Raw genomic sequence first — 21,988 nt, 5'->3', positions numbered from 1 at the left:
CTCCCCGGATGGGAGCTCCGGCCGCGGAGTGATGGTGGCGGCAGCGGAGATGGGCCGGGCAGGGACCATGGCGGTGGCGGCAGAGGTGGCAGGGGCGGGGCGGCTGGCAGTAGAGGAGGCTGTAGTCTTCAGGGGGCTGTAGGTGGAGGCATGGCTCGGGCCAGCAGCGGGAACGGCAGCGAGGAGGCCTGGGGGGCACTTCGGGTGCCGCAACAGCAGGTATCCCATCAGCTCCAAAAGCATATCCCGATAGCCATCTATTTCCTTTTCCCCTTTTCTGTCCTTTTCTTTTTTGGGGGTTGGGTAGAAACTCACGGAGCCAAAGGTATTGTGAAGTTCCTAAATATGTCCCTTTCACTCTTTGTTTAAACTTCGTAATGTAGATGCAGTTGACTTTGCCTGCAGCCTCACAGACCCATCCCATGGCTGCAATGGGAGCTTACAGTGACTCTCCAGTGACCAGAGGCATAGTGAGGCCCCAGGGAGGCTCCCTGTCTTGCAACAGTTATTTGTGTTGCTTTTCTGTGTGCCTATTGTCACAACAGAGCCCAATAGCGTCTTCTCTTGAGGGAGCAATTTGGAGAAGAGCTGGAACCCAGACTCACGCCCTGGATGCCATCCTTTATCACCCACAGCAATCCCACCTCGTTGGGAGCACTGCTCTGGGTCTCACACTGTCCCTCCTCTATCCTAGGAAACTGAGACTCAGGGGTGGAAAGGTCCACCTTGGGGATGGGGAATGGCAGACCATGGGGGATGATGAGCATCTTAGTGTTGGAAATTACTTTAAACCCTTTACCCATTGTCTGAGATTTTGAGATTGCTCTGATTCTGGCTTCTGCCCAAACACCCTGTTAACAGAAAATGCCCTGGGGCCAGTCTATATGCAGAGCTGAAATCTGCCTGTGTTCACATCGTCATCTTGTTCTCCAGGCTGATTTTTGCTATTCCAAATCCTCTTCCATGTTGACAGCCCTTTAGACATTTGAACAATCCTCTCAGCATCACTCTTGCCTCCTCATAGATCTGTGCTCCACTTGGTTCACAGGGTGGGCTTGTGGATGTGCATGCAGGGGCTGGGTGTGGGGGTGAACAGTGCCTTGGGCTGGAATCTCCCTTGGTGCCAAGTGCCTCCTTGCTCCCAGCTTCGAGAGGTTTGCCCAGGAGTGAACAACCAGCCCTACCTCTGTGAGAGTGGCCACTGCTGCGGGGAGACTGGCTGCTGCACCTACTACTATGAGCTCTGGTGTGAGTCTCTGTGGGGGCTGTTCTCGGGTCCTTCTGCCCACCCTCCCTTGGACCTCAGAATTCTAGCCTTCAGGGACCCTTCTTTGCATGGGAGGTATCTGAGACTCTTCCTCTTCACCCCCCTGCAGGGTTCTGGCTGCTCTGGACTGTCCTCATCCTCTTTAGCTGCTGTTGCGCCTTCCGTCATCGACGAGCTAAACTCCGGCTGCAGCAACAGCAGCGGCAGCGTGAGATCAACTTGTTGGCCTACCACGGGGCATGCCATGGGGCTGGCCCTGTTCCTACCAGTTCACTGCTTGACCTTCGTGAGTGACTTGAGGCTCTGGGCTCACTACCAGTGGCTCCTCCTCAATGAGGACCCTGAATCATCCCCACATTTTGTTTTCAGACATTTCAAAGCACACTTTTCCCTAACAGTAAAGAGACCACCACCTCATCCCTGGTTGCCTTCAACCAACTATGCCATTCTTTCCTGCAGGCCTCCTCAGCGCCTTCAAACCCCCAGCCTATGAGGATGTGGTTCACCGCCCGGGCACACCACCACCTCCTTACACTGCGGTCCCAGGCTGCCCCTTGACTGCTTCCAGGGAATGTACCTGCTGCTCCTCCACTTCTAGCTGCCCTGCCCACTTCGAGGGAACAAATGTGGAAGGTGTTTCCTCCCACCAGAGTGCCCCCCCTCATCAGGAGGGTGAGCCTGGGGCAGGGGTGAGCCCTGCCCCCACACCCCCCTCTTGCCGCTATCGCCGCCTGACTGGTGACTCTGGCATCGAGCTGTGCCCTTGTCCTGACTCCAGTGAGGGTGAGCCAGTCAAGGAGGCTAAGGCTAATGCTATTCAGCCAGATCTGGGGGACTGTCCCCCGTGTACACTGTCCCTAGACCCCATACCCCAAGTTTCTTCTATGGGGGTGGCTACCAGTGAAGGGGGCATCCCATAAGCAGTTTGAGGATGGGTTGGTTGCTTGCCCACTAGAAACAGCCCTGGTTCCAACTCCTGGAGTTCTCGGCCTCTCCCTGCCTTCCTAGAATCTGCCTGAAAGGGCTGGAGTCCTGGGACAGGGGCCATGTTTGGGGGACTGTGCTAGCTCTACCCCCAGTGACATACACAGGAGCCTTTGATCTCATTAAAGAGATGTGAACCAGCTGCTTGTGGACTTGGGTGGTCTAGTGCTCAACTCACTTCATTGTACCTGAATGGACTTGGAGGGGACAGGTAATGGCCACCTTTCCTAGCTTCCCTGAAGGATAGGAGGCAGCCCGAAGGCCTGGGCTGAGCTAAGACCTCTTGGTCAGGCAAAGCTGGCAAATACAATAATTTGGCATGGTTTTCCAATTTATTTAGAAAAATAGACTCTGAATTCACATTCACCCCTGGGTTGTGTGGGATGATAATGAGACACCTGAGATGAGGGTTTGGAGCACTGGTATCTGAGGGTTGGGGGCAGAAGTTAGAAACCTAGTCCCTCTAGTCCAGAGTGGTACAGGGACCTCACTCCCCTCCCACACTCTCCCTTTAGTAGTCTTCAGCCATGGCCAGTAGAACAAGGCTGGTCCAACCGTGGAAAGGGCGGCAGCCCATGCCCCGCCCATCCCGGTCACTGTACTGCTCCCACAGGAAACCTGTGGCCTGATACTGCCTCAACACATTGCCCACCACATTGGCACGGAGCTCACTGTGGAGCTTGGCGGCACGGGCTTGGTGAGGACCCTTGAGATGCCCATAGTGGTGGAGTGCCCCTAAGGCCAGGTAGTTGACATTGACCCACACAGCTCCTCGCCAGTAGGGAGGATCATGCTCTGAATTGCGCTGGCCATAAAAGGGGCTGGAGGCTGCAAGGGAGCGTAAACCAAAGGGGCTCCAGAGATGGCGACTGTCAGCTAGAACATCCAGCAGTGGCCCAAGGCGGGATGAGTGGGGGTCCAGCAGCCGCAGCAACAAGGGGAAAAGACTGACATAGCCCAAGGCATCCACATACTGCAAGCGAGGGTGGGGCCGGCCCACCACCCGAACCAGCCCATGAGGGGGACGAGGCTTCAGATGCACTGCTTTTGTGTGGTTCCCATAGTCTGCAAAAACTCCTAGCTCTGGGGCCCAGTGTAACTCATCCAGGATCTCCTCTGACACCAGTGAGGCAGCCAGCGGGCCCAGCTCTGCAACTGCGTCAGCCTCTCCCAACTGCTCTGCTAGCTGCACCAGCACACGGGCACCCAGTGCCACCCAGCACCGCAGGTCCAGGTGCCGTTCAGTGGCTGAAGGGTGCGAAGCACGGGGATAATCATCCAGCCCTGAAGGCAGTGTCTTGGGATTCAATAGGGTTGGCAAGGCTGAGTCCCGACCCCGCCAGCGGTAAGACAGTGGCACTGGCCCTGCCTGGCTCTGATGAAGCCAGGAGAACCAGGCATGCAGGCGGGGGAAGGCCCTGCGGAGGAAGGCTAAGTCGGCAGGATCGTGACCCTCTAGCATGTGGGCTACAGGCAAAAGCAGGGTTGGGGGGTTGGCATGGGCTGCCCGTTGCACCAGGAATTCTGAGGGTACCCGGACTCTGGCCTCATCCCCCAGCACCTGCTCCCGCCCAATCCACCCATCAGCATTGAGTAGCCCCAGCCAGTGGCCTAGGGCCTCCCGGGTGAGGCGGGGATCCCATCGCTGGACCAGTAGCTGGTGAAAGCCCTCATCCCAAAGAAAGCCTCGTGGGAAGAATGACCGGGAGGGCACTGCTGTGAAAAGAGGGACAGGTGGGAAGAGGGCCGGGGCCACCTTCTGCTCAGATCCCTCCACCTTCATGTCTGGCAACACAAGACCCTGCCCATAGAAGTAGCCAATCCCACCAAGGAGACCGCTGAGGGCAGCCTGACCCAAAGCTTGCTCCTCAGGGCTCAAGCCCTTCTTCTGTAACTGGAAGGTCTTCTCAAAGCGCTCTCTAAAGGCTTCAGCATGGCTCTCCAGGGCCTGGGTCAGCAGGCTGCCTGCCAGCTGCCCCAGGGCTTGGTTTCCTCCCGCCTGGGCACTGCCAGATTCAAACACCAGCTCCACAGAAAAGGGGACTTTCACTGTCACCTGTTGTATCAGGAACTGCCCTTGTCCCTGTCCTTGCCCACTCGGGCCTCTGTCCTCCCACTTCAGAGATCCTGGCAAGCCAAGGTAGCGTTCAGGGGAAGCCCCTGGGGGCCGATGCTGAAACCAGCTATTCAGGCGACTCTTCACCGTCTCTGTCAGCAAGGGAAGTCCTGGGTTGGAGGACCAGAAGACATTGTAGCTTGAAGGGAAGAAGACAAATAGGAAATATTATTCAGGAGGGGAGAAGTAGGAGGGATTATAAAGAAATATGAGGTGATCAGGGGTTAGGATGGCAAGGTCTTGACAAAGTAGGGGGCATGGAGTCTGGTGTGAAGGGAAATAACTGGTGGAAAGAGGGCAGAGTAGAAGAGATGGAAACCAATCTAAGTTAGCATCCCTACCACCCCTACCACCACCCCCACACTCCCCCCACCCCAGTTACCTGCCATACTTGGGAGTAGTATTCCCTGGACTGGTTGGTGCCAGAAGTGTAAAACGGAAGTCACCAAGTTCACTGGAGTGCCCACTGATGAACTTCAACTGCCCCTTAGCCCCAACCTCTGGCACTAGGACTTCCTTGCCATCTGTCACCACATAGAAGAACAGGGACACCAAAGGGAGGGCAGAGGTACCTGAGGCCTAGATGACCAAGGAGGACAGAAAAAACATTGCATTAGATTTACATTCTCTCTTGAGAATCACACTTAGTGAGGGAAAGGGGCACCAGGTCAGAGCAACATGAGAATCAACATATACAGTGGAACCTTGGTTCTCGAACTTAATTCGTTCCAGAAGGCTGTTCGAAAAGTGATTTGTTGGAAAACCGAATCATTTTACCCAGTAGAAATCATGTATATGGAATTAATCCATTCCAGACCCCCAAAGACCCCGTTTTAACCTTTCTTATATACAGCACATGTCTAATGTACTGTGTAATATATAAGCAAACACTTCTTTTCTCAAATTTACCCCCTACCAGCCTTAAATGAGTCACTTTTAGCATTCGGTCCAGGGATGTCTCTCAGGTCAGCATACAGCATATTTGCTTGTTCATATATCACCGCCTCCGAAAATGGCTGTCACTGGCTAACTGCTTTTCCTTTATCTAAAGCAACAGTTTTTCTACCTCTTCAATTGCCTATGAGCATTGTTTCTTTCACGCCCTTAGCAACATTAGCACTCTTGATGGTCTCTATGTTTTAAAAATGTGCTAATCGTTAATTTCACCAGCCACAAAAGCATTCTCTCCTTTGTTGCCTGAGAGACGCTTTTTGTCACGCTGAGGTATCAGCACGAGAGGGTTGTCAGGTCCAAAACCAAAGTTTGGTTTGACAACCAAGACATTTTTTTCTGTGAACAACTTGGTTGAGAACCGAATAGTTGGAGATGGAAGTTGTTGGAGAAACGAGGTTTGACTTATCTGGCAGTGTTGAGGGTCAACACCCAGTGGGGTGAGTTAAAGATCCCCGCACAGAGCTCTCTGGGAAATAATGAGTATTTCTGTGCCATGTATTATGCTGAGAACTCTACATATATTTCCTTGAATTCTTACAACCCTGTTGGGTGCTATTTTTATCTCCATTTCACAGAAAGGAAACCAAGGCTTAGGAATTGTAAATACAGGTGGTCTTACAGGCAAGTGTTTCAGGCAACCAGATCCAAACCAGATGGCCAGACCCAGCTCCAGCCGTCACCCCCCACTCCGTACTGCACTGCTGGCAGCCAAGGAAGAATGGAGGGAGTCTGGGCGGGGGAAGGGTGCCCTGAGGCCCTGACCTGAGGCTCTACAGTCACTCTCCAGCTCCAGTCCCCTCCGTGCTGACCCCCGGGTCTCTTGACGAATTCAGTGGTGAGCCTTAAGGCCCCATCCTGGATGTGTTGCCGCCCGAAGGAGAGGCCGTCGTGGAACTCCCAGCCATAGGGACCCACGCCGTCCCCCTGCTCACACGTGTGCCTGAGCTTAGGGGTGGTGCCATGCTGTGCCCACATCAGTCCTGGGGGTAGAATGGCCACGTAAGTCAGAGAGCAGCGCCCCTGTCCCTGTGTCTACGAGGACTGCCGGGTCATCCCTCCTCGGAACTCTCCTGACCCGCTCCTCCCCACCCTTGCTCTGGAGGACAGCTGGGGCGCCCAGATGAAGGCTTCGCTTGCCTGCCCGCCGGGGCCCGGTTACCGGTGAGGAGGGGCTGCGGGCTGCGGGTCTTCATGCCGAAGTAGACGTGAGGGCGGTAGGTGCCCCAGAAGAGGTCGGGGGTCACGGCGGGGCTAGAAGAGTCGGGAGGCAGCGCCGGGGGCGCGGAGTGCAGCGTGACCGCCCGCCGCGCACGGTGCCACGCCAGCAGCCAGCTTCCCGACAGGGTCAGGGCCAGAGGCAGCACCACGATGACCAAAACTGCTGCCGCGACCGTGCCCCGGGCCACGCCGCCCCGGCTTTCCCGTCGCGCGGGGCCGCCCCGAGCCGCCCCCTCCGCCACCCGCGCTCCATCTACCGGCGCGCCGCGGCGCCGCCGCTCGCCCCGAGCCATTCTGGCACGGAGGTCGGCGTCGCGAGAGCTTCGAGGGGCAGCCGAGAACCTGCGTCCTGCCTCTCCGCCCCAGCGTAGCGCTCAGGCGGCCACTCATTGAACGCTGCACCTCCTGTTCCGCTTCCGCCTCTCGCCGGAAGTCCCGCCCCGCACCACAGCTTACGTTCCCTAGCCCGGAACTGGCGTGTCGGTGTGGCACGCGTTAGGTCCCCGGGACCGTGTCTACTGGGTCAACGTTTATTTGGTATCCTCACGGAAGTCCACAGACTCGTAGAAAAAAAAACACCTCCCATTAGGCTCCCTTAAATATATTTATTATATATTCGCTATCCCGAGTGTTAGCGTATGCTCTGACCAGAAATCCACCTGGTGACCTGGTGCAGGGAAAGACTCCCACACTGCTGGAGAGAACTGGGAAGTTATCATTCAAAACTAGGAACAGCCCTAGCTGGCCTGGCGCAGTGGATAGAGCGTGGGCCTGCGGACTGAAGGGTCCCAGGTTAGATTCAGGTCAAGGGCACATGCCCGGGTTGCAGGCTCGATATCCAGGAGGCAGCCGGATCAATGATTCTCATCATTGATGTTTCTCTCTCTCTCTGAATTCAATAAAAATAAATTTTTAAAACACCACAGCAACACAACACACACACCAAACTACAACCAACCATGGGTGTGGGCTGTAAGTTACAAATTATATAGGGCAAATCCACAAAACACCATGGGTTAAAGGTTCTGCTGGGAGTTTATTGGTTGGAGGTAAGCATAATAAATCATTTCTTCAGGTTTTTAAATATATATATATATATATATATATATATATATATATATATATATATTATTGATTTTAGAGAGGAAGGGAGAGAGATAGAAACATCAATGATGAGCCCTAGCTGGTTTGGTTCAATGGCTAGAGCATCAGCCTGGGGACTGAAGGGTCCCAGGTTTGATTCCAGTCAAGGACACGTGCCTGGGTTGCAGGCTCGATCCCCAGCAGGGGCCACGCAGGAAGCAGCCGATCAATGGCTCTCTCTCATCATTGATGTTTCTTTCTCCCTCTCTGAAATCAATTAAAAAAATACTTTTAATTAAAAGAGAAAAAGAAAAAAAGAAACATCAATGATGAGAGAGAACCATTGATCGGCTGCCTCCTGCACGCTCCCTACTGGGGATCAAGCCCGCAACCCAGGCACGTGTCCTTGGCCAGAATCAAACCTGGGACCCTTCAGTCCAAAGGCCGACACTCTATCCACTGAGCCAAACCGGCTCGGGCTTCTATATGTCTTGAGGGCAGCTGAGGTGTGTTGCCAGGTCCCTCTGTCTGGTTTTATGGGAAAGCAGTCAGAGAGTGCTCCACCTTAGGACTCAGCTGCTGAAACATAACTTAGGTCAAGATGTTATCTTGCCCTGGCTGATGTGGCTCAGTTGGTTGGAGTGTTGTCCCATACACCAAAAGGTGGCAGGTTCAATTCCCAGTCAGAGCATACACACAGGTTGTGGGTTCCATTCCTGGTGGAGGGGTGTGTGTGGGAGGCAACCCATTGATGTTTCTCTCATAGGTCAATGTTTCTCCCTTCCTCTCTCTAAAATAAAAATTTAGCGGGGAGGGGGGATGGGGGGAAAGGGGACATATGTAATACTTTTAACAATTAAGAAGTATTTTATTTTTTAAATATATTTTTATTAATTTCAGAGAGGAAGGGAGAGGGAGAGAGAGAAACATCAATGATGAGAGAGAATCACTGATCGGCTGCCTCCTGCACGCCCCATACTGAGGATTGAGCCTGCAACCCTGGCATGTGCCCTTGACCGGAATCGAACCCGGGACCCCTTCAGTCTGAAGCCGATGCTTTATCCACTGAGCCAAACCAGTGAGGGCTAAAGAAGTATTTTAAAAATAAAATAAAAATTTAAATTAAAGCCATAACCGGTTTGTCTCAGTGGATAGAGCGTCGGCCTGCGGACTAAAGGGTCCCAGGTTTGATTCCGGTTAAGGGCATGTACATTGGTTGCGGGCATATCCCCAGTGGGAGGTGTGCAGGAGGCGGCTGATCGATGTTTCTCTCTCATCGATGTTTCTGACTATCTCTCTCCCTTCCTCTTTGTAAAAAATCAGTGAAATATATACTAAAAAAATTTTTAAATTAAAAAATAAATCTCTATCAATGTTATCTAGCCTGCCAGAGGTCTGGACCACGTGACTATTAGTCATTTGAACTACTGTCTTTTGCTGCCTTGGAGGTGGGGGAAGGGGATGCTGATAAGGGGCTATAGGCTAGGTCTCTGAGGGATATTCACAGTTGTGAATATGTGAAAGTTTATTCTTATATTATAATTTAATTATTGTATTATTTTCCACATGTACAACTGTAAACCTACTTTTGCCCAACCCTGTATATGGAGAGATTGGTATTATTTCTAGGGCTAGGATTTAAAACTAAATTTAATCAAAGTCGTAATGACCCTAGGTTTCATCATCATGACCCAATCTGGTGGCTGAAAGCTGTGGCTTAGAAAGTTCAAATAATTTGACCCTGGTCAGAGATAGGAAGTGGCTAGCTTGGAACCCAGGTGTATCTGAATCAAACTGGATCATTTTGCCCACTTTCCTCGTAGGAGGGGGCTAAAGTGGACCCAGAGGAAGCCCTGAGATCTGTTCCAGCAGTGTCTCTCAGTGACCCACTCAGTCTATGATTCCTTATCTTTCTAGAGGAACCCTAAAAGGACCATAATGGTGATGCATGCACTTAGAGAATTCTTTTTTTTTTTCCTTTCCTACAACCCAGGAAGCAACGGAGCTTAAGGAAAGGATTGCCTATGTCCAGACTAGGGAAGGCTGTAGATAGGAGCACTTCAGTTTGACCTAGAAGAGTCAATTATTACATTTGATGGTGGTTCAGAATGCAACTTAGATTCAGTTACTTATTTGTAACCAACAGCTCAGCATAAAAGGCGTTAAAATTTCTTGGGGCTGACAGATGGGAAGCTCCATCATTTCATTGAGTTTAATTTTTAGGCTCCCACTATGAAAACTTTTGCATTGGAATTTCCCACATTTGAGGAAACCGCAGGGGTCAGCATATCTGGAATGCAATGGATAAGCCTCACCCTGGGAAAACCCCCTTCACCACCTTTGTGATCATGGTATCTCCCCTGCCAGGTAGGTACACATCAAGAATTTATCAAGGGAATTTACATATGAAGTGCGCCTTGTGGCAAAGACAACATGGAATATCCTCCACGCCACCTGGCCGGCGCTAAGGGGTGTAGCCCACCCCAGGTACGGGGGAATGCCTTGTATACTTGCCTGGAGCCGGACAACAGTGCTTTCTAGGAACCAGCATGTCTGGGGCACAGGGGACAGGTAGATCAGATAGTCTGGGGGATTTTCAGGAAGCAATGTGTTTTGACCAGGATCTAGCTGATGAGAGAGAATCACTGATGGGCTGCCTCCTGCACGCCCCATACTGAGGACTGGGCGTGGGGCCCAATAGTCACTCATGGAACAGTTTCTCCTCCACAAAAGGTATTTTCATAAAGTACAAATCCCTGTCATTTAAAAACCCTACTTCACACCCTTATGCTACTAGCTATTATCAAACCGCTCACGGAAACTCATTATATAAAATATTTTATGTTGCATGTCTACTCCAATTTCACTATAATCCGATTTCTGGCCCCACCCTACACTGGTAGACTTTTTGCTCATTCAAAAATCACCTTCTGCCTTAGCCAGTTTGGCTCAGTAGTTAGAGCAGCGGTCACCAACCTTTTGGACCTCACGAACCACCAGTGGTCTGCGCACCACCAGTTGGCGACCACTGAGTTAGAGGGTTGGCCCTCAGACTGAAAGGTCTCGGGTTCATTTCCGTCAAGGGCATGTACCTCGGTTGCAGGCTCGATTCCCAGGCCCAGTCAAGGCACATGTGCAAGAAGCAACCAATTGATGTGTCTTTCTCATACTGATGTTTCTCTCTCTCCGTCTCCCCTCCCTTCCACTCTAAGAATCAATGGGAAAAAAATATCTTCAGGTGAGGATTAACACCAAAAATATCACCTTTAAACCAAACCCAATGGTCAGTCCTGTCTTTTTTACTACCAATGCACCTGGTCCACATCTCTATTATAGCATTTATTACATACCTGAGTTTTATTATTCATCTTTGTATCTTAGTACTAATGAAAGTTATAGGCACAAGGTAGATACTAAATATTTGTAAATCCAACAAATGTTTATTGTACACACTATATCAGGCACTATACAAGGTGCTGGGGATGGAGAAAACAGCCCAAACCTCAAGTTCATATGTTTACAGCAATGTTTGAACCATCTCATTTAAAAAATAAGGAGTGCTTAAGAGTGGCCAAAGATAATAGCCAATTAACCAGAGCTGGGAAATTTAAATCTAGGCTGTAACTTTGACTGTAGTGTAAAGGTTCTTGTATATTATATGTCATTGAGTCCGCTCAGACTCCTGGCAAGCCATAAATGAGTTTTGTCCCCAGTGTCCTATCCTCAACAGTCCTGCTCAACTCCTGTAAACTCATGCCTATGGCTTCTTTTATGGAGTCAATTCACCTTATACTTGGTCTTCCTCTTTTCCTTCTGTCTTCTATTTTCCCCGGCATTAATGTCTTTTCCAAAGAACCCTGCCTTCTCATGGTATACATAGAGTAGGACAACAGGCCTCTTACATAGCACTTAGTTCATTCCCAGTAATGTTCTAGGTGTTAACAGATGTCAATTCTTTAATCCTCTCAACAGTCTTACGAGGTAGGCACTATTATTTTACAAAAGAGGAAAGAGGCACTGAGAGTAATTTGTCCAAAAGTTACACAGCTACTTAAGAGTAAGGCTGGAAGTTCGACCTCAGGCATTCAGGATCTTTACTGCACTATACTGTCTTATGGCAGTTTTCTTTTTTTAAAGGGGGAGGGAAAAAACCAACCCTTTGTAGATAGTGCCCCTTTTTTAAAAAAAAAAAAATATATATATATCTTTGTTGATTTCAGAGAGAAAAGGATAAGGGAGAGATAGAAACATCAATGATGAGAGAGAATCACAGCCCGCAACCTGGGCATGTGCCCTTGACTAGAATCGAACCTGGGACCCTTTAGTTCGCAGGCTTACGCTCTATCCCAGGGGTGGGCAAACTTTTTGACTCGAGGGCCACAATGGGTTCTTATACTGGACCGGAGGGCCGGAACAAAAGCATGGATGGAGTGTTTGTGTGAACTAATATAAATTCAAAGTAAATATCATTTCATAAAAGGGTACGGTCTTTTTTTTTTTTAGTTTTATTCATTTCAAACTGCCGGATCCGGCCCGCGGGCCGTAGTTTGCCCACGGCTGCTCTATCCACTACGCCAAACCAGCTAGGGCAAGATAGCACCCTTTTAAGCAGAGAAGCAGTACAGTAATGCTGTAGGAGGCTCATGGAAAATGTATTTGGCAAAGCACCCAGCAAGCAGTGTCTAGAGATCCTGGATTGCCTAGCTGAGCATTCTGAAGTTCTCTAAACCAGTGGCTGGCAACCATCTTTTCCTATAAGCCAGCAGTTCTCAACCTGTGGGTCGCGACCATCGGAAAACACATATAGCATATCAGATATTTACATTACGATTCCTAACAGTAGCAAAATTATAGTTATGAAGTAGCAACGAAAATAATTTTATGGTTGGGGGTCACCACATGAGGAACTGTATTAAAGGGTCGGGGCATTAGGAAGGTTGAGAATCACTGTAAGCCACAGTAAAAAAAACCAAAAAACTACTTTGTAACCAAGTACATTCAGATGTACACATACTTTATATATCTATACTCACACATATAGTGTCCCCCCAAAAATGTATACACACACTTTGAATAATTTTTATAAAGGCAGTATTTATTAAAATACATTTCATTTTCAAAATTGAGCTATCAGCTATTAAAGTGTGTGTACATTTTGGGGGGATACCTTGTATGTAGATTTATAATTATATACTTATAATTATATAGTTAACTTTCTTAAAAGAATACTTCTCATTTCATGTGCCATGCATGCACTGATACTTTTATTCTATTTTACTTTATTAAAGGCTATTTAACCTCCTACATTGATTCACGATCCACACTAATGGGTGGTAACTGTATGAAAAGTACTTTAGGTGCTGTTCTCTGAAACAAGTAGTAGTGAGACATAACCAGTGATATGCTTTGGAAAGATAAAATTAAGCAGCAGCAAAAATGATGAGAAAAAAAGGAGAATGTAACAATAATACAGGAGAGTGAATGGGAATGAAGAAAGCATTTCAGGGGCTTTTGTTTAACATAGAATAATATGAACTTACTGACTGGGTATGCAAGGAAAAGGAGACAGCAGAACCAGAGACAATGCTGTGATTTCCAGCCCAGGCGGCTGGGCACATGGAGTGCCTGTAAAAGGAATGGGGAAGTCAGGGAGAGGCAAGTATATATGTATGTAAGATTATCAATTCTATTTTGAACAAAGAATGTTTGTAAGATTCGGAGAAAATCGATAGTAGGTAACCTGACTGTAGAACAGAAATTAATATTAGACCCAAACAGAAATGCATGGTTTAACCCAAAAGGGTAGTTCAAGTTATAACAGAAGATGAGATACCCCAAAAATAAAGAGGGGGGGGAGTTTATGTTTAAGAGAAGGAAAAGGAAGAGATGTTCCATAGGGAATGAATTAAAAGCGGCAAATGCTACTTAGGTGGAGAGCTCAGGGCTGAGAAAACAGCACTGGATTTAGCTAATAAGAGTAAGAGGTATCACACTTGAGTGGTGGGGGGAGCCAAATTCAAAACGGTTAAGCGTGAGCGATGGTTAGAAAATGAAATAAACTCAAGTTTGTCTAGGCCCTTCCCGGATCGGATCGTCTCATCCCAGAAGCACTGGTTAGATGTGTAGTCATAGGGCTCTTTGGGGGGCGGGGGTGGTGTCTGCGGCCTCCAGACAGTGATCTGGGTGATCAAGTCGAGCTTTTCGCGGATAAGTGTTCGCTAAGGCCCAGGCTGGCATCTGCTCGATGTCAGCGGCCCGCCTCAGCGCCAGGGTGGTCCCCGCTCCCCGCCGCGCTCCGGGCCTGGACGTGGGAGGCGAAGGCAGTGAGCATTTCTTGGGCGGTGAGGTGGGCGCCGCGCATCACCAGGCGGTGCCCGTCTCCTGGGGAAGAAGCGAATGAATCAGGTACGAGAAGGCCAACGGGGCGCAGGGGGCGCGGGCTGCCTGCCGCCCCTCCCGCCCGACTCCCCACGCGAGCCCACCGAAAAGCACATCCACGCAGGGCTCGGAGCCGTCGTGCCTCACATCCACAATCACGGAGCATTTCAGGTTGGTGGCGCGGACCTTCTCGCGGCTCACCGCCTGGAGGAAGGTCCTGCGGTGGGAGAGCGGCGTGAGCGCCGGGCCGCAGGGGGTGAGACCCCCGGCGGCAGAGAAGTGCGTCCTTTTCCGTCCCCTCTCCCTTCCCCCTGGTACCTCGTAGCCTCCACGTTGTTCTCGAAGGGGCAGAACTGAACCCGAACCTCCTTGACCGCCCGGAGTCCTAGCCGAGCCAAGGCCGCCGCCGCCATGGTAACCTCCGCCCCGGAAGCACTCGCCCGGCCAGCGGTGCCGTCAGGGAAGGGGAGTGAGTGGCCGCGCAGCCGCAGGCCCCGCCCCCCGGCTTCCGCCGAGTACAGGCTCCCCGGCCCCAGACCAGGAGCGGAGCTTTCGGCACAGGTGACAGAGGGGCCCGAAGTAATCGGTCTGCGAATCCTACCACCACTCCTAGCCCGGTTGTGCCACAGCAAAGGCTGTGTAAAGCCCTGCACCTGCGTTCCCCTTCCGCTCCCTGCTGTGCCCACCTAGGTCAACACCATCTTAGGTGCTGTCCCTTAGGAGGACACCGTCACCACGGCAGGGACATTGAAAATTAAACCTGTGGAACTCTGAGTAACCAAAGCTTAAACGGGAAGGTCCTGCAGCGCAATATGGTCCCACGGCTGAAAGCAGGAATGGGGGGGACAGGGTAATACAAGCCTGGGGACAGATCCAGCTACAGACTGCTTCACCTCCGGTTCCTGATGCACTAACTTTATGTTTGGTCTGACTCTAGACACTTAAGTGGCATCTAGGCTCTCTGTTTCCTGCAGCTTTTTCTCATTCCCTTTCCTCTGGGATACAACCCTATGGCCCTCCTCCCAGTGTCTAGCCCCGGGACGTCTTCACTGATGGGGAGTTAGGCCTGAGCCTCCTGGCTCCAGGCTGTGGTATTGCCATTTACTCTGGATTCTCAGCTTGTCCGCCCAGGCGGTGTAGTTTGTCCTCACGTATGTTTCCTTCCAAGCTTCCAGGTGTAGGCTTCTTTAGCAGGCAGTTCCAAGGCCTGGGCTTTCCCAGCCAGAAATGCAGAGCACTGGCTTCCTGACCGCTGATTAGACTCCTTAGGGTTCAGGACTGGTCTCCAGGCAGGAAAGAAAAGGCAGCTGCCACCAGGGGCGCTGCTGGTGCTGCCTCAGGGCCAGCCAGGCCTGCTGATTTCCCACCAGGTAGGCCTCGGGGCTGGGTCCCCCACCCCAAAGCATGCTCAGCAGCTGAGCTGTCTGTGCTGGGGGTGCTCCAGGCCGAAGAGGGGGCTCCAAGCTCTCCAGGCTGTTGAGGCTGCTGCTGGGCAATTCTGAGGTTTGGACCTCCTTACATGCACCTGGTAAGGCAGGAGTGGAAGGGAGATGGCTGCTGGGGAGTTGCTGAAGCCAGATCAATGATGAGTTTGGGGAATGGGGCCTTTAAAGTAATAAGTGAGGGCCCAGAGAGCCTGGAGTTGAGAAGGGGGAGTGACTCACAGCAACAAGGAGGCCTTCTGTGGACTTGAGTCTTGGGCAGGGGCTGCTGCAATAGACACAGCAGGGCCCCATCCAGCTGCTGGAAGATGTTGAGCATGAGCAGATTCTGGCGAAGTTCAGGGGACAGGCCCCACCGCTCTTCTTCCAACAGCTCTCGGACCACTCCAAAATCTTGTCTAAGCTGCAGTGTCCCCTGCAGGCTGAGGGCCGAGGTGCAATGTGACCACCTGACCCTCTGGTCTCCCTAAACTGCTCTGCCCCACTTATCCCCTCCCCTTTTCCAGTTCCATTCATCCCCCTGCCACTACTTTTTTTTCTCCCCACCTGAACCGGATCCCATGGGTGAGGATGTGGTCAAGCCAGGCACTCAGGATGGCTGTCAATGCCTGGACAAGGGCAGGGGCCTGGGCTGGAGGTAGCAAACCCTGCAATCCTTGCAATACAGGTTCCAGTACAGTGCGGACCACCAACCCAGCATACTCACTAGGAATGCTGGGAAGTTCTGGGGTAAGAGAAAAGGAAGGACAGAATATCAGGTTACTGAGATCTATTGAGCACCTAATGAAGTGACTGGGGGAAGACAGTAGAATTTCCAGTGTGGGGGTAGGATTTGGAGGGGTCTGGATACTCTTACCCCCTGGGAACCCTGAGGATGCTGGAATGAGGAGTTACCAGGACAAAGACGATGCCGCCAGTACCGACCCCGTGGCATGTGAAGTCCGAAGCCCTGTGTAGCCTGTTTATAGCATTGTTGAAAAAAGAGACTCAGTGACTCTTCAGGCAGGAGCTGTGGGCACAGTGACAAAGTAAAAGGGGATTATCTGTTAGGGGCTTGTCAAGTTCTGATGCTTTTCTAAATCTGAGGTGTTTAACCTGGCATCCATAAAACCCAAGAACAAAATTGTATACATAATTGTGTGGGCTCAGGCATTTTCTGAGGACAGATGCCATTGCTTTTACTGGATTTTCCAAAAGGTCTGAACCCAGAAAAGATTATGGATAATTGCCCTAAGGTTATCCTGCTCTTCCCAGCTTGGTTCAGAGGATAGAAATCCTCCAGATTAATTTTCTCCTATAGGAACATTAATAGGAAAAAGAGAGACCCTCACCACAACCAGTGTTGAAAAGCAAATGCGAGGGAGAGGCTGAAGAAAAGGGAGCTGTACAATATCTGGCTATCATTTATGAAAGGAAAGCAGGAACTGTGTGGAGATCAGGAGCAATGACTAACTTTCTGAGATTCAAGAACCTTTGGGATGTCTTTACACTGCGTATTCTAACAGCCTACTTGCATTTCCCCAGAGCAGCGCAACCCATAAAGTAAGGAAAGGTCCATGTGCTGGTTTGGTTTCTTCGGTTTGACAGGTTTTGTTCGTTTTTTAAATATATTTTTTTATTTCAGAGAGGGAGAGGGAGATGGACGGAGGGAGGGAGGGAAGGAGAGAGAGAGAGAGAGAAACATCAGTGATGAGAGAGAATCTGATTGGCTGCCTTCTGCACGACCCCTACTGGAGACTGAGCCTGCAACCCAGGCATGTGCCCTTGACCAGAACTGAACCAGGGACCCTTCAGTCTGAAAGGCCAACACTCTGTCCTCTGAGCCAAACCAGCTAGGGCTAGGTTTTGTTTTTGAAAGGGGAGAAGATAACAGAAGAGGGGGTCTCTAGAGCCCATCTTGGAGGAGAAGAACCCCAAGAAATAGGGTGTGTAGTAGCAGGTCTGTAAAGAAAAGGTTCCTGGTACACATCCTGACAATAGCCTCCCCAAACCAACCCTCTTCTCCCCCCCAAATCAGTGCCCCTCCTTCCTTATCTGTGCCAAGGAAATGACACCTCTGTCAACTGATATTGGTAGGGAACCCCTGCACTCAATACTCAGTAAGCACAAGATCACACGATGAGACAGTCTCTCTCTCTGGGACAGTCCAGTCCAGTTGGGGAGAAAACTCACAACATCAGTTCTTCTTTTTCATCCCAGTACTGTATGTGGTGGAATGCCCAGACAGAGGAGCAAGGCATCAGAGTGCTCTGTACAGTGTTTGGTTCACACAGTGAGCACACTACCTCCGTTCCTTTTGCTCTGTTCTCACCACTGTACCAAGAGCTGGGCGGTATGTCTCCTCACCGCCCTTCCATCCTGACCACTGTAGCTGGATCAAACACCATCACCACCTTCACTGTTCCCCTCCCACTCTTGCACTGGCTCCCTATCACTCATTAGATAAAGTCTTGTCTCTGTGCACTAGTGTTCAATGCCCTCCATCTGCTTCCTCCTCCACAGTCCCTCACCCCACCCCACACACACACAAACCCACTACATACAAAGGGAGTTTCTGCTTTGGTCAGGCCATCTCTCCACTACTCTCCCAAGGAACTATGAACTGTCCACCTCCTGCCACTCCTCTAAAGCTGCCAAGCCACCTGTGAGCCATAGGCCTTGTATGAAGCTTCTGTCACCACATGCCTGCCATTGTCTTCTGTCCTCAGAGCTCCCATGACCATCACTGTCCACCCTAATCATAAGGAGCCTGCTTTGGGGCATGCTGAGTTGAAGAAGGCAGCAGTAAATGAAGGTGGAAATGTCCAAGAGGCAGATGCAGATGCTAGATTAAACTGGGGCTGGAGTGGGGGTGCATAGCACCAAGGCACTGTGAGTAGCAGGAATGCAGAGAGAAAAGAGCAGGGAGACAAGAACTGAACTCTACAGCTTTGCCCTTATTCAGGGCAATGAGGAGAAATTTGGGTAGGAAGAGAAGACAAACGATATAGACATCTTCCATAGTAAGAATAGATAAAATGGAAGCATAATAGTTTTATTCATAAATTTAGAAGAAAATAAGAAATGTTAGAAGAAACAGCCAAGCCCAACCTGCGAGGCTCAGTGGTTGAGTTTCGACCTATGAACCAGCAAGTCATGGTTCAATTCCCAGTCGGGGCACATGCCCAGGTTGTGGGCTCATCTCTGGTGGGGGCATGCAGGAGGCAGCCGTTCAATGATTCTCTCTCATCATTGATCTTTCTATCGCTCCCTCTCCCTTCCTCTCTGAAATCAATAAAAATATATTTAAAAAGAAGAAGGAAGAAGAAACAGCCAAGAGTGGATGAAAGTTACACTGTGGAACAGGAATCAGGTGGGAGTGGACATTAGAAACCTAAAATTGTATTCTATTTCACTTTTAAACTATGGACATGTATTACTTTTTAAAAAATATGTTTTTGTTGATTTGAGAGAGGGAGGGATAGAGAGATAGAAACATCAATGAGAGAGATATCGATCAGCTGCTTCCTGTATGCCCCCACTGGGGCTTGAGCCCACAATCTGAGCATGTGCCCTGACCAGGAATGGAACCAATGACCTCGTGGTTTGTGGGTCGATGCTCAACAACTGAGCCACACCAGCTGGGCTGGACATGGATGACTTTAATAAAGTACAAATTAAATGTTTTAAAAAGAGGAGAAACATTGTACTAAAAACTAGTAAATAAAAGGACTCAACCATTTATCTTGCTTTTTCTCTACAAAATAGACCTCAGAATAACTGAATAATTAATGAGGGCAAGTTTCATTTTATAGGAGTAATCCAAGTAATAAAAGAAAAATAAATGATAGAATTGGAATATCACCACTTTGCACCCCCTAATGAAATCATGGATCTAGCCCTAGCCAGTTTTCTCAGTGGTTAGAGCATTGACCCTCAGACTGAAGGCTGGGGTACTGAATGCATGGGGGCACAAGCAGGAGGCAACCAATCAATTTTTCTCTCTCTCTAGCTCCCTCTCCCTTACCCTCTCTAAAAATCAATGGAAAAAAAAATATCCTCGGGTGTGGATTAACACACAAAAAAGAAAAGAAATCATGAATCTAGGCAACAGTGGCTGTTCACATGACCAAATGAGAGGCTGACATGGGGAAGGGATACATAGATAAAACAAAATTGACCATGCGTTGATCATTGTTAAAGCCTCTGTGGTAGGAATATGGGACTCCATTATACTCTTCTCTCTACTTGTGTATGTTTGAAATTTTCCATAATAAAAAAAATGAACAAAGCAACAAAGATAAATTTAGCAGAGACTCCAAGAAGATTCCAAGTCTCTGAGATGTTCTGTGCCCCACGCCCACCCCCAACACTAAAGCTAGCCACTGTCAGGGGGCCCTTCTCTCCTCACCTGGATCTGTATTGTCAGCTTCCGGATTTCCAGGCCCAGCTGCTGCTCCACCTCCAGGGCCAAGCTGTCCTCTGAGGCCAGGCTAGAGAGAACTTCTGCCTGATGTAACAGAGGCTTTGGCAGAAACAGGGAGTGAGGTCTGAGCCCAGCCTAGGCGGCTCCCCTCCCCATCCCTAGCTACTTACAGGTAAGTCCTTCTGGATCAGAGGCAGGAAGGAACCTGGGGCCCATGCTGCCAGATGCTGCTGAGCTCTGCCCCAAAACCAGAGCAAGGTTGTCTGCAAGGTGCAGAGCCCCAGGGCAAGGGGTACAGGGCCTGGGGAGGGGAGGGACAAGTCTCTGAGGGGTCATGGAGCACCTCTGGGAGGAGCCAGCCTTTAGAACAGAGGGAAAGAAGAAAGGAGATATCCTCAGCTGTGCTCCTGTTTGGCCAACCCCAGCTGCTTGTCTCACCTGGAGGCTGACAGAGGAGCAGCCCTGACTTGGGCTCTCGAAGGGCATCCAAGAGAGGAGGGAAGAGCTGCTGCAGAAGTGCGGTGGTACGAGAGGATGAGGAAAGGCGGCTCTGATCACCAGCAGACCCCAAGGCTTGGCAGAAGACTGCAGACGAGGGGGCACGGTTTGATAGGGAAAGGTCAATTGGGGCTTGCGTCACTCCCAGTGCCCTTTCTCCTCACCTTGGTCCCAGCTCGGGATAAGAGACTGATGAAACAGGCTGTGGCACAGAGAAGCCAGCTCCTTCTCACACTCCTGGGGCAGGGACGCTAATGGGAGAAATGACTCGCGCCTGCAAACAAAGCCTCCATTTTCTACAACCACTGCCCAGGCGACGATGGGGGGAGAGTGGAGGCATCCCCCCCAAACTCAAGACGCGGGTGAAAAGCAAGACTTTGCCTAGAAGGCTCAGAAGGGATAGCCTGGATCCCCGGGTTGCAGAGGGGTAGGAGCCAGGGGGTGTTCATTTTAAAGGGCCTTCCCTTGTAGTCAGGCTGGCAGGTGAGAGGTGACTAACGGAGAAAGGGCTCCAGCCTTCCCACACGCCCGCCCAAGGCCACCACTCACCCCGACGCGGCGGCGGTGCCGGTGCCGCTGCTCCGGGGTCCCTCCAGGGTCCTAGATTGAGGTCCAGACGCTGAGCACAGGCTGCCCATAGCAGGGTCCAGTACTGGCTCCACAGGGCTCCCGCCCCACCAAGCCCCGGTCCACCGCCGGCCGAACCTGCCACGCCCCCGACCAAGCCCAAGAGACCCAGCAGCAGCTCCCGCTCCTCACACCACCACGAGCCGAGCTGGTCCCACGAGCCCGATCCCCGGAGCGCCTCCTGCAGCCGCCCAGCCACCTGGGAACCCCGCTCCTCCGCCAGGAGGCAGAGCACGCGGCCCGGGGGGAAAGGGCGCGCTGCCCCCGGGACGTGGCGTGAGGCTTTTCCCTGCAGCTGGTGGTAGGTGGGAAGCGCCAGCAGCAGGTCCGCCAGTTGAGATGACAGGACGCGGCTGGCGGGCGCCCGGCCCAGAGCGCGGAGCTGCGCCTCGATGACGGCATCCAGGCGTTGGGCGGCCAGTCCGACGGGGCGCGCCAGGAGCAGCGGCTCGGGAGTCTCTCCAAGGCCGGTCCGCGGGGCTGCCTTTCGGGGAAGCGGCGGCAGCAGGTCGCGGCACAGCTGAGGCCAGGGGTCCGGGCCCGGGAACGGCGCGCCGGGCTCCAGCATCCTCAGGAGGCGCACGGCCGCCTGGAGGTGGCGGGCGCAGTCCCGCACTTGCAGGAGCCGCTCCCGCTCGCGGTGCAGCCGCAGCAACACGGCCCGGAGACGCTGCAGCGCGGGAGGGACCGGCCCGCCGGCGGCGGCTTCCTGCCTCGGGTCGGCGGCGCCAGCCTCATAGTGGCTTCCCTTGTCCGTCGGCGCCGCCCACCACGGCTGCCCTCTGGCAGCTCCGCTGGGCCGCTGGTCCAAGCAGGGGAGGCTCCCGGCCACCAGCAGCCCCGGCTCGCCGCGAACGTCCCCGCCGATGGCGCCCGCTCGCCTCCTCTCCCACGGCTCCTCCCCCGCGGCTCCCGCCGGCGCCCACGGCTGCGGCCCCGGAGCGAGCGGAGGCAGGCCATCGGAGCGGGACGCCCGGGCCATGGGTCGGCGGGCCCCGAACAATCCTAACGACTCC

At 51.7% G+C, this 21,988-nt stretch overlaps 4 protein-coding genes across 7 annotated transcripts; 1 reads left to right on the top strand and 3 right to left on the bottom strand.

Annotated features, from left to right (window-relative positions):
• Positions 1-31: 31 nt before the first annotated feature.
• On the top strand, positions 32-2,589 carry WBP1 (WW domain binding protein 1). Of its 2 annotated transcripts, XM_081101035.1 has the most exons (5): positions 81-219; positions 546-647; positions 1,146-1,248; positions 1,377-1,553; positions 1,727-2,580. In XM_081101035.1, the coding sequence occupies exons 1-5, from the start codon at positions 151-153 to the stop codon at positions 2,185-2,187; spliced, it is 912 nt and encodes a 303-aa protein (XP_080957161.1). In that variant the 5' UTR covers positions 81-150; the 3' UTR covers positions 2,188-2,580. The 2 variants fall into 2 exon arrangements, with proteins under 2 accessions (XP_080957160.1, XP_080957161.1); XM_081101034.1 differs by lacking the exon at positions 546-647 and having other exon boundaries at positions 32-219; positions 1,727-2,589.
• MOGS (mannosyl-oligosaccharide glucosidase) lies at positions 2,565-13,557 on the bottom strand (the record flags this gene model as incomplete). Of its 2 annotated transcripts, XM_081101030.1 has the most annotated exons (4): positions 2,565-4,506; positions 4,750-4,946; positions 6,084-6,301; positions 6,481-6,832. In XM_081101030.1, the coding sequence occupies 4 exons, from the start codon at positions 6,830-6,832 to the stop codon at positions 2,763-2,765; spliced, it is 2,511 nt and encodes an 836-aa protein (XP_080957156.1). In that variant the 3' UTR covers positions 2,565-2,762. The 2 variants fall into 2 exon arrangements, with proteins under 2 accessions (XP_080957156.1, XP_080957157.1); XM_081101031.1 differs by lacking the exons at positions 6,084-6,301; positions 6,481-6,832 and adding an exon at positions 13,163-13,557.
• On the bottom strand, positions 12,865-15,414 carry MRPL53 (mitochondrial ribosomal protein L53). Its single transcript, XM_081101037.1, has 3 exons — positions 14,319-15,414; positions 14,105-14,217; positions 12,865-14,003 (listed from the first exon to the last, which is right to left on the bottom strand). Exons 1-3 carry the CDS (start codon positions 14,411-14,413, stop codon positions 13,870-13,872), a joined length of 342 nt encoding a protein of 113 aa, XP_080957163.1. The 5' UTR covers positions 14,414-15,414; the 3' UTR covers positions 12,865-13,869.
• On the bottom strand, positions 14,896-21,954 carry CCDC142 (coiled-coil domain containing 142; the record flags this gene model as incomplete). Of its 2 annotated transcripts, none has more annotated exons than XM_081101033.1 (9): positions 14,896-15,525; positions 15,665-15,864; positions 15,989-16,166; positions 16,337-16,451; positions 19,833-19,946; positions 20,018-20,148; positions 20,286-20,432; positions 20,510-20,650; positions 20,895-21,954. In XM_081101033.1, the coding sequence occupies 9 exons, from the start codon at positions 21,952-21,954 to the stop codon at positions 15,266-15,268; spliced, it is 2,346 nt and encodes a 781-aa protein (XP_080957159.1). In that variant the 3' UTR covers positions 14,896-15,265. The 2 variants fall into 2 exon arrangements, with proteins under 2 accessions (XP_080957159.1, XP_080957158.1); XM_081101032.1 differs by having other exon boundaries at positions 20,510-20,596.
• Between the last annotated feature and the right edge of the window lie 34 nt (positions 21,955-21,988).

Source organism: Myotis nattereri (assembly GCF_964212035.1).
Source record: "Myotis nattereri genome assembly, chromosome: 10".
NCBI lineage: Eukaryota > Metazoa > Chordata > Mammalia > Chiroptera > Vespertilionidae > Myotis > Myotis nattereri.
Note: the sequence above shows the minus strand (reverse complement) of the source record. Positions and strands in the feature narration are given on the sequence as shown.